Raw genomic sequence first — 16754 nt, 5'->3', positions numbered from 1 at the left:
CCTGAAATCTCATCATCTTCCTGAGCTGCAGGCTTTCTTCTTCTGTTAATGTTTAGCTAACATGCACTTATTTCACTGACTAAGACAAAAATGTGATTAGGATTTACTAAGACAGCAGTTACTAAGAACTAGGGGGGTTTGAAAACTTTGAGTTGACACTTCCTTTTAACGTTCTGTCTGTCACATAGTCTTTTTGCCTTTTCGATACTGACTTTTCTCAAACCTTCTACAACATGCTAATTTCTTCCACACTCCTACTATCACCAAAGTCTGATTAGGCCAGTTGCTTTGGTTCTCAGATGTCAGGCATGTGAAATATCAAAACGTTGAAAGTAGGAGCAACAATAGGCCAATTAGCTCCTCAACCCTGCTCTACCTTTCAACATGATCACAGCTGATCATCCAACTTTGTACCTTGTTCCCACTTTTTCCCCACATTCTTTGATCCCTTTAGCTGGGAGAACCATATCTAATTCCTTCTTGAAAACATTGAACGTTCTGGCCTTAACCACTTTCTGTGGCAGAGAATTTCAACAGGCTCACCACTCTCTGGGTGAAGAAATTTCTCCTCATCTCAGTACGAAATGGTGTACCCTACATCCTTAAACTCTGACCCCTGGTTCTGGATGCCATAGTCATCAGGAACATCCTTCCTACATTTACCCTAGTTAGTCCTTTGTAGGTTTCCCTCCCCATTCTTCTAAACTCCACTGAATATAGCCTTTACCAACCAGTCTCACTTCACACATCAGTCCCGCCACCCCAGGAGTTAGTCTGGCAAACCTTTGTCGCACAGTCTCCACAGACAGAATATCCTTCCTCTGGTGAGGTGACTAAAACTGCACACGATACTCCAGGTGTCGTCTCTCCAAGGCCCTGTACAATTGCAGCAGGACACACCTTCTCCTGCACTTGAATCCTCTTGCTATGAAGACCGACATACCATTTGCCTTCTTCACTGCCTGCTGCATCTGTGGTATGTCCTGCCAAACAATGTGATCTGCACAGCGGAGCTGATTTTGAAAAATTGGAGCCTCAATGCTCAGAGACAATACTGCGTTGGACTGCCTTTCTTGCCACTGGATTTGCAGATGCTGCAAAGGCACTGCTGGTGGTACTTCTGTCTTGAGATGCCTACTGTAGCTTGTCCAGTGACTTCAGGAAAGGAATGGAAAAACATGTCCATCTGGCTCTGCAAGAGTAAGGTTTCTTGAGAATGAGATTGTAAGTTTTGTATCTCAGAGTTCCCATGTACAAAACCTTCCAAAAGCACATAGAGACAAACAAAGATCCAACATCAGTCTTTGATCTGTCTTCCTATATCAACATGCAGTCACTGAATTTATGAAGGGAGCAACTTAAAGGTGATCTATATGTGGAAAATAGCTTTGCTGGGCAGTACAACAATTCCAAATTAACTGTTTCTCTTTATATCCTACACTCTTTCCCCGTACCAATTCAGTTATGTGGTAACTCTGTGTTATGTTCATTATGCACCAGCATATGCTTATTTGCACTAAAAATAGATGATTGGCATGCTTGAGAGTAGCTATTGTTGATAGGTTATGCATTATCTCATTGTAGCTATGCGTGTAAGCTTCTATCTGCTATTCCAATTGAAAGAAATTTAAGTAAGTAAAAACAAGGCCTTTCCACTGCCTTTACAATTCGGAAAGTTAATCAGATGGAAGGAGTTAATAGGTATGTCATTCTTGTGCTTCACCCTGAAGCTTGAGTGAGTCATTAATCCAACATTGAAAGCAGCACAAGAAAATTAGGTTGTTTGTTTATTCTCAGCCAGAATTCTGGTCTCCATCCAGTTGCAAGAAACCCAATTGCCTTTCTATGGGAAAGAGACAATGAGAATGATTTCTTTAATGATTTCCATGGCTTTTTAAAGCATGATAACAGGGAAACTGCATGATTTTTTTCCCTACAGTATGGAAGCAGGCCATTCAGTCCATCAAGTCCACAACAGCCCTCCAAAGTGCATCCCACCCAGACCCATCCTTCATTTCCCATGGCTAATCCATCTAACCTGCCCATCTTTGGACTGTGGGAGGAAACCAGAGCACCCAGACGACTCTTATGCAGCCACAGGGAGAATGTGCAAACTCCACACAGACAGTCACCCAAGGCTGGAATCGAAATCAGGTCCCTGGCGCTGTGAGGGAAGAAGGTACCTCTTTCAAGTTACAAACATATTGCCATTACTTCATCATTTGCAGGGAAGCAGGTCAGCAATAGAAAGCCCATTTCTCTGATTATGTGCCTGCTATTTTAGTTCTTCCCTGGGAGCACATAAGCTCACCATAGAGTGAAGTGGAGCTACATGTCTTTTCTGCTGCATGGTAAAAAGTGACACTAGATTGAGGTGGTATATTTACAAAATGTTATATTTTAAACTTGATAACATCCATGATTACTTTAATGATTTCCATGGTTGTTTATAGCATGATATCGCTTCATGCTTGGTAGAGTTAGTCCAGATCTTGATGTGACATCCATATTTAGCCAATAAGTTACAATGGCTATTTTTGATAAGGGTTAAACCAGCTAGAAATTACAATCACTGGAATAGTTCATAATCCCCCAAAACATGCAACTCTGTAAGGATAGATAGAAAGATGGTGCAGCTTCCAGGCTGTGCAGTAGGAAAGCAGAAAGGGCAAATATGTCTAAGCTGTTGAGAAATTGAGGTGAAACTAACCAAAACAATGGTAGTATAGAAGTTGGGTAGACAAACAGGAGGCTGGAAGAACACAGCAGCTATTGGAGGAAAGGAGCAGTCAATGTTTCGGGTATTACCCTTCTTCAGGTATAGAAGTTATTTTGCTTTCCTGTTCTCCTAACAGGGAAACTGCATAATTCCAAGTTCAGCAAAAGGCTCAACCACCATTCTATTATCATTTCCAAGTACCCCATTATTTGTCATCTTGGCCATTACCAACCAGAAGTATCAAGCATATCAACTGTATCAGCACCCTGGCAGCAAGTACAGTGCTAGATATATCACAATGAGTCCCTCATAGTCCTGAACCCCACCTAAAAATCCCTCCTGCCCATAACCTCAAGTCAGCAGTGTGATAAAACACTCAGCATTTCCCTGGAGATGGCATCCACAAGAAACAAAAAGTGTGAGGTCATCAGCAACGTAGCAGTCCTCTGATTAGCACATTTGTTGCTCATCAACTCCGATCCTGTTCATCACCAATGCATTTTGGTTCCATTGTGTACCATCAAGGGGATGCACTGTAGGAACTTGTTAAGTTATCTTCAATCCTGACTCATGAGACCTATCACCAAGAAAGTTGAAAGCATCGATGTCTTTGGAGCACCTTTCCCTACACAGTCTGTTCCAAGTTACAAACATATTGCCATTACTTCATGGAATTTCCTTCCTAACACTACTGTGAAAGATATCAATGCAAAGACTCCAGTGAATTGAGGAAAAGGACAAATACCCAACTTTTCATGACAACTTGGAATGTGTAATAATTGGGCTCACCACATGCAAAGAATAAATTTTTTTCTAAAGAAAATATGCTAAAACACTAGATTGCAAGAAGGGGTGTCCATACCTGAGCTTCAATCAAGTTCTTGCTGTAAAGGTTTCTGTCAGATCGCACAGCCTCATAGAGGTTCTGTTGTTGTCTCAGCTTACTGTCAGCCTCTGAGATTTTCTTCTTGAAGTCAAAATTCTGCATCTCATACACCTTAATGTCCTCCATATACTGAAGAACCTGTAGAAGAAAATTATTTCACATTTAGCATCCTATGAGTTGTTTACAATGTTAGATAAAGGATTTAACATTTTTAAAAACATCTTATTGTTTCTTGTGAATTCAAATTTTGAAAGCACGTTGAGAGGCTAGTACCACTTATACAATATTTTACACACATTTCTTTCCAACTTTTAAGCACACCAAACCTTTCAGGCACTTTTTGCACTTAGCCCAGCCATTTAGCCCTCTCACCAGCTTATGTTGTTTACAAGGTAAGGATCCTTTGAGTCCTTTTGCAACAATGTGACTTATATTCACAATTTGAAAATTGCATTTTAGCAGGTTAGGCTCATATTTTCCAATTTCTACACCAATCATCATTATATCTAAGTATGGCTCAAAACCTAGTGCGAATTACAGCTGAAATGAGGGAAATCTAGCACTGTCAGCATTTAGAACCAAGATGGATCAAACACATTTCACTTAGAACGGTCAGTAACTGGGAAAAGGAGAGAATTTCAGAATATCAGTCCAGGCTTTATTTCTGTCAGATCGCACATTTATCATCATAGATCATAGAATCCCTACAGTGTGGAAACAACCCTTTGGTCCAACAAGTCCACACCAAACCTCAGAGCATCCCACCCAGACCCATCCCCCATAACCCACGTAATCTACACATCCCTGAACACTACGGGCAATTTACCATGGCCAATCCACCTAGCCTGCACATCTTTGGACTGTGGGAGGAAATCGGAGCTCCCGGAGGAAACCCACACGGAGAGTGTGCAAACTCCACACAGACAGTCACCCAAGGGTGGAATCGAACCCGGGTTCCTGGCACTGTGAGGCAGCAGTGCTAACCACTGAGCCACCGTGCCATTTATGAGAAATGAAAGACTGTCAATGAATTTCCTCACTTTAATTAATGGATCTCATAACATTTTATTTTTTAAATAAGCTTCAGCCTCATTATCTGTGGAGTATAGAGGCACTGAGCATCGCAGATAACAAAATACAGAGATACCACACCAATGTTACCCTCCTATAAACCACGAAGGACTGCACATCGGAACAGATGAGTTACTGAGGAAAAGAAAGGTATCTGGGATCAAGCTCACGAGTATACGATCAGCAAGCATCGAATCAGCAAATAAATTGGATTATATGTATAGCGGTTAGGCTCAACTTAATTGTTTACACAGATGAAAAGCCATTATTTAAACCCAACTATATAACAATAAGCGCAGTTTTATACAAATGTGATATCCAAATCTATCAGGTTTAAGTGTTTGGATTTCAAAATAGCGGTAAATATATGCTGGTTACATTTGTGAACGTTTTATTTCAGAAAGTTAGGTTGGACAGTCCTTCTGGAACAATGACCTAACCCATTATGCATCAGAAAGTAGCTGACTGCAAACCTTTGGAGTTTAATGGAAATTCTTTGCTGGACTGGCTTATGACATTGAAGCCAATAGCTTGTATTCAAATCAGAATAAGCAATGATTGTTTTTGATTTCGAAAACTCAGGGATTGAAAGTCTTTAGGGCAATGCAGAAGAGATCTCATTGCAGGCAGAAGCAAGTCCCTGTCTGCGAAAGGAGCTTTTTTTTGAGCAGGTCGAGCAAAAAGCAGTCAACTCTATTGAAAGATTTAGTTTACAAAACATCTAAACAGGAATGTCTGGTTAGAAATATGCAGGTTTTTAAAAGCTAAGAAGGATCAAGCTCTCACTTTGGTGAATAAGACCATAAGATATAGCAGAAGTAGGCCATTCAGCCCATTGAATCTACTTTGCCATTCAACGAGATCGTGGTCGATCTGATAATCCTTAACTTCACTTTTCCCAATAGCCCTTAATTCCCTTAATGATTAAAAATTTATCTATCTCAGCCTTGAATATACTCAATGACACAGCCTCAATAGCCTTCTGCAGTAAAGAATTCCACAGAATCACAACCATCCGAAAGAAGAAATCCCTCCTCATCTGTCTTAAAAATGTGACCCCCTATTTTGAGATTATGACCTTTGGTCCTAGACTCACCAACTAGAGGAAACAACTTTTCTGCATTTACCCTGTTAAATACCCTAAGAGTCTCATATATTTCAATAAGGTCACCACTTGTTATTTTAAATTCCAATGAGTTCAGGCCCAGCCTGCTCAATCCCTCTTCATAAGACTGTCCCTCCTTACCTAGTATCAGACTAATGAACCTTCCCTGGGCTGTCTCTAATGCCAGTATATCTTTCCTTAAATAAGGGGCATAAAAGTTTTCACACTGTTCTAGCTGTGGTCAAACTAGTGCCTTGTATAGTTTCAACAAAACCTCCTTACTTTTATACTCCATTCCTATTGAAATAAAAGTCAACATTCCATTTGCCTTACTATTACCTGCTGAATTTGGACACTAGTTTTTTCTGTTTCATGAACAAGGACTCCCAAATCCCTCTATTCTGTAGCTTTCTGCAATCATTCTCCATTTAAATAATACTCAGCTCCTCGATTCTTCCAAAGTGCATAGCCTCACATTGTACTCCATCTGCCAAGTTTCTGCATACTTGCTTAAACTGTCTGTATCCCTTTGCAGATTCTTTGTGGTCATCCGTGTCACTTGCCTTCCCACCTATTTTTGGATCATCGGCAAACTTGGCGATAGCATAATCACTTTCCTCATCCAAGTCATTAAAGTATATTGTAAATAATTGTGGCCCCAGCACTGATCCATGTGGTACTCCACTATTTACATTCTGAAAGTGCCCCCTTATCCCAATTCTCTGTCTTGTATTTATTAGCCAATCCTTTATCCTGCAAATATACAACCTCCAATGGTATGTACTAGCATGTGGTACTTTATTGAACTCCCTACAAAAAACCCAATCTATTACATCCACTGCTTCTCACCTCTTCAAAAAATTCTAGTAAATTTGTCAGGCATGACATCCTCTTCACAAAGCCATACAGACTCTGCTTGATCATATTATGTATTTATAACTGCTCTGCTATGACATCCTTCATAATGTCCTTCACTTTCCCACGCACAAATATTAAGTTAACTGACCTCTAACTACTTGTTTTTTTTTGTCTCTTTCCTTTTTTAAATAAAGTTGGTACATTGACAGTTTTCCAATCCTATGGGACTTGTCTAGAATAGATTACTACCATTATGTCTGTAGCTACTTCCTTTACTATCCTAGCATGCATCCCATCAATTCCAGGGTATTTATTGGTGTTTAGCACCATTAGTTTCCCAATCACTTTTCTTTTATCTCTCTACATCTTCTACACCTTTTGCCAGTTAATTATTTGGTATTTTTGGAATGCTATTACTATCTTAAACTGTGAAGACTGATGCAAAAAATCTATTCAAGGTTCTGCCATTTCCTAGTTCCCCAACATTCTCTAAGGGGCCTATGTTTACTTTGGCTTCTTTCTTCCTTTTTATCATGTAAAAAGACTCCACATGGAACAGAAACTGGGGGGAATCAATTAATTAGAACTCTTGCTGAATATTTTAAGATCATTCCAACTCTGTTCTATATTTAGATAGCTTGTTTTTAATTTATTGCTTCTTTTAAGTGATAAACATCTATTCTGTCGTTAAAGAAATGTTGTGACTTCATGTGACTATATTTCAGTGATGGACGACCACATGAACTAAAATTTTTTATAAATTACCAAACAAGTCAGATTTCATTCTGGGATCTTACTTGTCCAGAGCTGGGATCATAACAAACAGTGATCATAACAGGATAGTGAAGAAGGCATTTGGTATGCTTGTCTTTATTGGACAGTACATTGAGTATAGGAGTCAGGAGGTCATGTTGCAGCTGTACAGGACATTGGTTAGGCCACTTTTGGAATATTGCGTTCAACTCTGGTCTCCCTGCTATAGGAAGGATGTTGTGAAACTTGAAAGGGTTCAGAAAAGATTTACAAAGATGTTACCAGGGTTGGAAGGTTTGAGCTATAGGGATAGGCTGGGGCTATTTTCTCTGGAGCATCAGAGGCTGAGGGGTGACCTTATGGAGGTTTATAAAATCATGAGGGGCATGGATAGGGTGAATAGTCAGTCTTTTCCTCAGGATAGGGGAGTCCAAAACTAGAGGGCATGGGTTTAAGGTGAGAGGGATAAGATTTAAAAAGGACCTGAGGGGCAACTTTTCCACACTGAGGGTAGTGCGTGTACGGAATGAACTGCCAGAGGAAGTGGTGGGAGGTGATACAATTACAACATTTAAAAGGCATCTGGATGGGTATCTGAAAAGAAGGGTTTCGAGTGATATGGGCCAAATGTTGGCAAATGGTACGAGATTAATTTAGTATATCTGGTCGGTATGGATGAGTTGGACTGAAGGGTTTGTTTCCATTCTGTACAGCTCTATGACTCTAAATGTGATATGCCAAAGCCTCTGAGTATCTATACTGGAAAGCTCCAAACCTTCACTTTGTGGTATACTTCACTCCCTCAACATGCAAACTAAATTAGTTTAAGCTACCAACCAGGAAATCACACAATTAGGCTCATATCTAACTTTGATCTGTGATCACAAAAGTTACTTCACTACACACAATTACCAATATAACTTCAATTAATTACAGGAATATCACATAATTTCAATCTTGTTTAGGATGAGTTAATGATGTTTGATGTGTTTTTCTCCCTTCCTTTTGTTTACTTTAATATTCCTTGGTGCTACTCTAAGCTTGTTTTACACTCATTTGTAATGCGTACATTATAATTTATTTTCATTACGAGTTCATTAAGAGAGCAAAGAGAAACAGTGTGAAACATATTAATATTGCCAGTGCCATTTACTGGCTGTTAACAATAATTTGGGCACTGCAGCAATTTAGAGCACAATAATAGAAAGCTAAGTTTCTGGAGGAGAAGGTGATCAGATTATGTGAAAGTGAAGCAGCTGTCCATTCCACACATTTATACCACGGCCTGGATTTTTATACTTAAGGTGAGTAGCAGGAGTCTGGAAAATTCCTGGCTTGGCACACTTGACTTTTGCCCACAAAGTAGGGATTTCATTGTGAGGCAGTGAGTATTGGCTGGAGTAAGGCCATCCAACACAGGAAAGAGTTCAGAAGCAGCCAGAGGAGCTTCGGGGAGTTGAGGTAGGCTATTTAAAAGACTGACTTTGGTATGTGGAATTTCATCCCAGTTAAAGGAAGATATATGGCCCTCGAGCCCAACTCCATATCTCCTTTCAGCATCTGTGAAGGAAAAAACAGAGTTAATGTTTTGGGTCCAGTGACCCTTCCTCAGAACTGAGGAAGGGTCACCGGACCCGATGCTGCCAGATCTGCTAAGCTTTTCCAGCAACTTTGTTTTTGTTCCTGATTTACTGCATCCGCAGTTCTTTCGGTTTTTATTCCTTATATCCTTTTACCCCTCAAATGTTCCCCATGTTCCAACCATGCCAAGCTATGGTATCTCCATTCACTCACTATACTATATGTGCAGCCAGTGAACCCTATAATGATAATTGAATACATAAAAATAACTTTAAAAAATGCACAGATAACTTTTCACAAACTTTAAAACTCCTTTAATATAGACCAATAAACATGTCATTCATTTAGGCCGTTCAAAGCTTAATAGCAGAAACTGCAAACACTTGAAATCTCTTTGTCTTGTGTAAATAATTATTGTGCAATGGAAAGAAAAGATAAGAGAGCCAAAGCTGTCAAACAAGCAATGGGTTCCTTATACTTGGCTTTTTCAACAATCTTATGAATGTCTTGCAATAAAAGGTGTCTTTTTCAAATTATAAATGAATTTTATTTAGTTATTTTTAAAGGCATCCTATTGTCACTATAGGTTTCATTGGTTCTATAGAGTATATAGTGGGTGAATGGGTGTTGCAGTGCCATAGTTTAGCAGGAAGTTGGATGAAGATCCGTAGGCCCTAGCTTGGCATGACATGGCTTGAAAGAAGGGGACATTATGAACTTGGGGAGGGGATGGCCTAGTGGTATTTTTGCTGGACTATAACTTCAGAGACCCAGGCAAGGTCTTGGGGACCAAAGTTCGAATCCCGCATGGTAGATTTAAGTTTGAATTCAATGCTGAAAGTCTGGGATTAAGAGCCTAACAACAGCCATGAAACTATTGATTGTTGGAAAAAACATCTGGTTCACAAACATCCATAAGGGAAGGAAAGTGTCATCCTAGTCTGACCTACATGTGACTCCAGACCCACAGAAATGTACTTGACTTTACTGCCCTCTGTAATTGCCTAGCAAGCCACTCAGTTGTAGAAATCACTAGAAAGTCTCAAAGAGATGAAACTGAATGGACTGACTGGGATCAACCTTAGCACCAGAAACAAAAGCAGCAAAAATAGCTCCATCAACCCTGAGAAGTCCTCCGTATCTGGGGACCAGCATCGAAATAAGAGAGTTGTCTCACAGACTACTCAAGCTACAGCTTGACATAGTCACGCTCACAGAATCATTAACTTTTGTGAAATCTCCCAGAAAAGCAGGGCTTCATTTCCAGTGCACTACCTCGGTGAGGCCTGACATCTCATATCAGGAGATTTGTGGCATCTATTATTCCTTACCCAACTAGCAACCACTTGTCCTTTGTGTCTCTTCCAGTCTTCCCATTGTGACCCTTCTCAGCTATTCCATGATTCTTTCAATGTCCCCCTCCCTATGATTCTTTGAATCTAGTGGCAGCTGTCCCCCAGCACAGAGATCTCCAATTACCAGTAACATAGACCCGTTCTGATTTCTCCACATAGACCTCTTTACAGGTTCTCTAACCTCAAAATAGTTCTTCACTCCCTCCCCACATCCACATTCCCATGTAGCTGTAATATCTTTGAAAAGGAGAAAAGCCCAAGTGAAATTAATAAGTAGCTTTAGCAGGATGCCAAGGGTGCCTTTAAAAGCCTGTGATTTACAATGCACTGAGGAAGTATGAGAAACGTACACTTGTGAATTGAAAAGAAACACCAGTCATGATTTGACATGATTTTGATTCAAAGCTCAGATTGCTGTCTGCTATATTATGAAAGGACATTTGAACCCAAGCTCTGCTACAGTCAGTGTACACTTCCTTCACTGTATCCTGGTGATCATACTGAATGAAAATGTTAATTAATGCTATGCTTCAGGTCATTGCTCAGCCATCATCACAGGAGACTAGAGTTTATAAAGCCTTATGAAAATAAGCAGCTCTAAAGCATTTGGCACTCGCACCGATTCAGCAAATTAAGCCATAAGGAAGAACAATGATAAGTCTACATGCTTTTCTTGTTCCAATATTTTTGAATATTTCTGTGTAGAAGAAAAAATACAATGCAATGCTATCATTAAGGCTTCAATGATCTGATATTTAGATCCTCTCTAAACAGCCAATGGGAATGTTTATTCATTTGTTTTCCTGATAAAAAGCAAAGTTACCTACCTTGCCTTGACTGGAGTGTCATTTTGGAATGTTACTAAGGATGTTACTATGCCCAAACGTTTTAAAATTGAAAAACAGATCTTTACTAAATTTCAACCAATACATTAATGAGAGAATAAAAACTGAAAGAACTGTGGATGCTGTAAGCCAGGAACAAAATCAGAAGTTGCTAGAAAAGTTGAGCAGGTCTGGCAGCATCTGTGAAGAAAAAAATCAGTGTTAATGTTTCGGGTCCGGTGACCCTTCCTCAGAATGGGTTCTTAGGAAGGATCACCGGACCCGAAACATTAACTCAGTTTTTTTTTAACAGATGCTGCCAGACCTGCTGAGCTTTTCCAGAAACTTCTGATTTTGTTCCATTAATGAGAAAATATGGCTTTACTGATCCCAGACTAGAATATGGTAGTAAAAAACAGAAGTTGCTGGAAAAGCTCAGCAGGTCAGCAGCATCTGTGGAGAGAAATCAGAATTAACATTTCGGGTCAAGTGACGCTTCCTCAAATTATGACTACTTGGGTCAGATACTAAGGTATGCAACTGTGATGCTAACTACCATACAATCCCCAAGCACATTCCCACCCCATCCACATCCTCCTTCTCATGTCACACCCCCAATCCCACCCAAATACAACACTGCCATTTGGGGAAGTGGAATAAAAAGGGTTTTTCTTCCAGATCATATTGAAAATCTGGAGAAACAATGTTCAATCAGATTATATTTAAATAAAATTGGTAACCCTGCTGAAAAACACAAGAGGAAAATCATTAGTCAGGCCGCAGTTTCTTTAAGAAGCAAATACTTTTGAACTCTCTAGGAATCTTGTCTTTAAGGAATTATTGACCCTGGCAAGATAAGATTGGTAAAATCTCATAGGACTAAAATGAAAGTGACCAGACTATATTGTACTAATATTTTATTTATCATTGTTTAGGTGTGCAATCACTTGCTAATGAGTATGGATTGTCCACTTGGGAAATTCAGTGTGACTGGTCCTGGGTTCAGTGGGTCCCTGTGTGGCTGTTGAGCCCAATCCTAGAGCCCCATCTCCATCCACACATTGAGCAGGTGTTTCCGGGAGGTGGAAGTGATCCTTGGCCTTTATTGATACGCAACTTTCAAAAACACATCCTCACACTTACCAGTTTTGCTGTCCTGCTGGCAAACTGACCCTTTTATACTGGCAAGACAATGAAAGCACCAGCTAAATTGTCTTCTAACCTGCTATCACCAGAAATTACTGAGGTGGGTAGACAACATTTTGGAGGCACTCCAAAGTGATGAGTTTCAGCAAAAGTGTTTCATTTTGTTATTACGTCATTTATAGGCGTTCAGTTCTGTACATAAATGAAGCACGAAGCAATACATAAGATATACAGCACAGAAACAGGCTGTTCAGACCAACTATTCCCTGTCAGTGTTCATGCTCTACTTACACCTCCTCCCACGTCTCATCTGAATATTATCAATGGAACCCTCTGTTCCCCTCTCTATCGTTTGCATATCTAGTTCAATTTAAATGCATCAAATGGGACTAATTTATTTTGGGAAACTTAGTCAGCACAGACAGGTTGGGCCAAAGGGTCTGTTTCCATGCTAGATGACTCTATGACTATATGACTCTAGAATATAATTTGTTTCACTCATTCCCCGTGGGAGTCAGTTCCAACTTCTCATGGTTTCTTGGGTAAAGAAGTATCTTCTGAACTCCTTACTGGACTTTTTTGGTGACTGTCTTATAGTGATGGCCTCTAGTTATGTCATTCCCCACAAATGGAAACATTCCCTCTGCATCCATTGTCACAAGACTTTCCATAATTTTAAAGACCTATTAGGTCAAAGAGAGCCAGCCTACTAAGCATGTTCTAAATCCTGAGTCAATTATTCATCAGCCATGATTAATTCAGCTTCCATTCTGACTCACTGTTCCCTCTAACTCAGTCGTGGAGTCATAGTGTCATAGTACGGAATCAGACTCTTCCATCCAAATCGTCGGAACTGACCAGACATCTCAAAGTGACTTAGTCCCATTTGCCAGCATTTGGCTCATATCCTTCTAAACCCCACATATGCATGTACCCACGCAGATGCCTTTGAAATGTTGTAATTATACCAGCCCCAACCACATCCTCCGGAAGCTCATTCCATACACGCACCACCTTCTGCATGGAAAAGTTACCCCTCAGGTCCTCTTTAAATCTTTCCCCTCTTACCTTAAACCTATGCTCTCTAGCTTTGGAATCCTCACACCCTAGGAAAAAGACTTTGGCTATTCACCCTATCCATGCCCCTCATTATTTTATAAACCTCTATAAGGTCACCCCTCAGTCTCTGACACTCCAGAGAAAAAAAGCTCCAGCCTCTTCAATCTCTCCCTATATCTCAAACCCTCCAAACCCAGCAACATGTTTTTAAATCTTTTCTGCGCTCTCTCAAGTTTAACAACATCTTTCCTATAGAAAAGTGACCAGAATTGAATGCAGTATTCTAAAAATGGCCTCACCAATGTTCTATAAAGCTGCAACATGACATCCCAACTCCCAAACTCAATGATCTGACCAATGAAGACAAGTGTGCCAAATGCCTTTTTCACCACCCTGTCTACCTGCTACTCCTCTTTCAAAGGACTATGCACCTGCACCCCTAGGTCTCTTTGTTAAGCAACACTCCCCACAGCCCTACCATTAACCATACAAGTCCGGCCCTAGTTTGCCTAACCAAAATGCTACACCTCACATTTATCTAAATTAAATTCTATCTGCCACTCCTCGCTTCATTGGCCTATCTGACCAAGGTCCTGTGGTACTCTGAGATAATCTTCTTCAAGTTCATGTTTAATTAATTCTGGTTGTGATCTTCTCTCATCAAAAACAGTAAACATTGATTCATTCAATTGGAGACCAGCACTTGCAAATGCTGTGTTTCTCGTAGGCTCCTTGATTAACTTTATTTACTGTTAAGGACTAACCTTCTGTGTAAGATCACTGGCTTCGTTGATGTATCGGTCCCTTTCTTTTTCCAGATGGTAGATAATTTTCCGCTGTTTCTGCGCCTCATTGTTATAATTTTGAATTTCCTGTTCAAGGACCTTTTTGGATTGCTCATGTAGTTTGACCAAGTTTGATTGCTTCTCAGTTGCACTAACTGCCTTCAGCATGTTCTAGGAAAAAAGAAAACATAGTGTCACTTTACTACACACTCATGGAAAGATTTAACGAGGCAAAAGGTCCACTTTGATATAGATAGAGATCTCAAACTAAAAGCCATGAATGTTAAAAGTGATGTGTTGCTTTGAAATGAGAACCCCAGCCTTTCTGAACTGTACAGCCTTGTAGGTTTTCTACCTAAGCTAGATCCAATGCTCAAAACAAATAAGTGTTTTTTTGTTTTACCAATTGACCCATGAGAGGTTTCCAGATCATTTGATTTTAGATCATTTTGTTTCATTTGCTTAACCTAAAGCAATTTATATCCAAAATTTTCTTTAACAATTCACATAGAAAAACCATCTAAAAACTTTCAGACTCTAGCCTTAAAGACAACAATATAAATCTATATAAATAGTAATTGACTGTCTACATTAAGAGTCATATGTCAGTTTGCTTATGTCAACTTAGCCATTCTAACTTCCTTTGTCTACATTGGCTAGAAGATGCCTGCACAAATTTTCCAGACTGTTGCTAAATACTCCTGCTTCTGAAAGATGTTGCAGTGCCATCACTGGGAGTAATGTATAATTCGAGTGTGACATGTGTTACGAAGTCATGTAGAGTAATCATGAATTGGAATGGAGGAAGCTAGAATTTGTTTGTTAAAAAAAAAATGAGGGAGAAGAGTACATGGTTCTTTTAAGAGGTTAAGTGCTTTTCTAAGCTTAGAGATTTATACAGAAAAGAAAATGTGTCTATATGTAGCTGAAGATGTAGCCAGTTCTGAAATGGAAACATGTATCAACTGGCTGTGTGATTGGAAACCTTGGGCTTGTTTTGATGCCTTGGTAATGAGCTTGAATCAGCCAATTAATTTAAACCAAGCACTTAGTGATTGTAAGCCAATTGAATTTAAATCTGATGGTTTTGATAACCTCAGACCAATGCCATTGTAAGAAAATTGATTTGCTATCCAAGGTATAAAAGGAGAGGGTTTTTGAAAATTGGTGAGAGCAAACCACAATCTGGGAAATAAGCATCTAGCTCACACAAGAAATCGCTAAGCTCTCTTTTAGAAAGCACCATCTATCCATTAAAGGTACCACATCACTTGCAGCTAAGAGTCCTCACAGAAGACTTTACAGAGGAGACATCCATTATAGCTGGATCAGCGGAAGAAAGGTGTTTATGACTTGAGAAAGCACAAGAGAGGCATGTAGACTTTGAGAGAATAAGTTTTAATTTTTCTAATTACTTGGGCTTATATAAGTGGGATTTGTGTTTATTGGAACAGCATACCAGTCGAATTTAGTTCAGATAGGGAATAGTTAGTAGTTAAGCGGGAATTGTTCGGTTTGTTAGTAATTCTGTTAATTTGTTCACTGTTAGGGTTAAATAAATAAATTGTTACTTGTTATTTATAAAGTGATTCTCAGGGATTTTCTTTCATTTAACCTCCCCTTCTGTAACAATTTAGGGGTTCAAAGATTAGGCGAGATGAGGCAAGCTTCTCCAGGTGTTTTGGGTTTAATTATTAGCAGGGGACTTCTACTCCCACTGTAACAAATTGGGGGCTTGTGTTTCGATTTTAATCATTACAGGGGTTCGACCTCCCCTTCCTAACACATGTTAGCATAAGCAGGTTTCGTTACAAACATAGACATAGGAATTTCAACGGAAATACACAACAATAACTTAAAAATACAGCCTAAATTATATTTGAGAGTTCTGTTTCAATTTCCTCTCATCTACGAACCTCTCTTCACTTTAAAATGACATTAAGTTTCAACTCTCCATGAGCAATGATATTAGCCAGGTATAAAATTCTCACACTAGCATGTACTGTGTGACAATTTTACCATTGTGAATTCCAATGTGCTCATTTAGAATGAAAACTGTCTTCATAATATCATCAGAGTTTTACTATACCTGCCCAATAATAATATAAAAGCATATGTTTAAATTGAAAATAGCAAAGTTTGTGCAGGATTGATGCCAGAGTTCTCAATCACTCACAGCATCACCTACACAGCACAATGATGAATTAAGATTTCCTACTTTGGGAAAGATTTTTCATTCATGGAATGGAATTATTCTAACTCTTTACAGGATCACAATTGAAGTTGGTCAAGCGCACTGCCTTTCTTTAGTTCTGCTCTACACTGGTCACAATGTATAACCATAAATGTTTTACCCAGATATCAATATGACTAATTATATATGTTAACGCATCCATTTCAGAATTCAAAGACTACCACCAAAACTATGGCTTATAAATCAAAACATATTCAATAAAGTTGAAAAACTTATTAACTTACAATTTGAAATGTGACAGTACAAACATACACCCTTGTAAATAACCTGACAGGCTAGTTAAAGAGAGAAAACAATTCTGTGCAGATATTGAGACAACAAGGTGCAGGGCTGGATGAACACAGCAGGCCAAGCAGCA

At 39.4% G+C, this 16754-nt stretch overlaps 1 protein-coding gene across 1 annotated transcript in view; it reads right to left on the bottom strand.

Annotated features, from left to right (window-relative positions):
• Nucleotides 1–16754, bottom strand: part of cfap58 (cilia and flagella associated protein 58) — a 169144-nt gene that overhangs the window by 117275 nt on the left and 35115 nt on the right. Inside the window, exons 8-9 of the mRNA XM_048608992.1 lie at nt 14122–14313; nt 3582–3743 (exon numbers count right to left, since the gene is read on the bottom strand). Of these exons, the coding sequence (XP_048464949.1) occupies nt 3582–3743; nt 14122–14313 (354 nt within the window). The remainder of the gene's footprint in view (nt 1–3581; nt 3744–14121; nt 14314–16754) is intronic.

Source organism: Rhincodon typus, chromosome 20 (genome assembly GCF_021869965.1).
Source record: "Rhincodon typus isolate 14 chromosome 20, sRhiTyp1.1, whole genome shotgun sequence".
Lineage (NCBI taxonomy): Eukaryota > Metazoa > Chordata > Chondrichthyes > Orectolobiformes > Rhincodontidae > Rhincodon > Rhincodon typus.
Note: the sequence above shows the minus strand (reverse complement) of the source record. Positions and strands in the feature narration are given on the sequence as shown.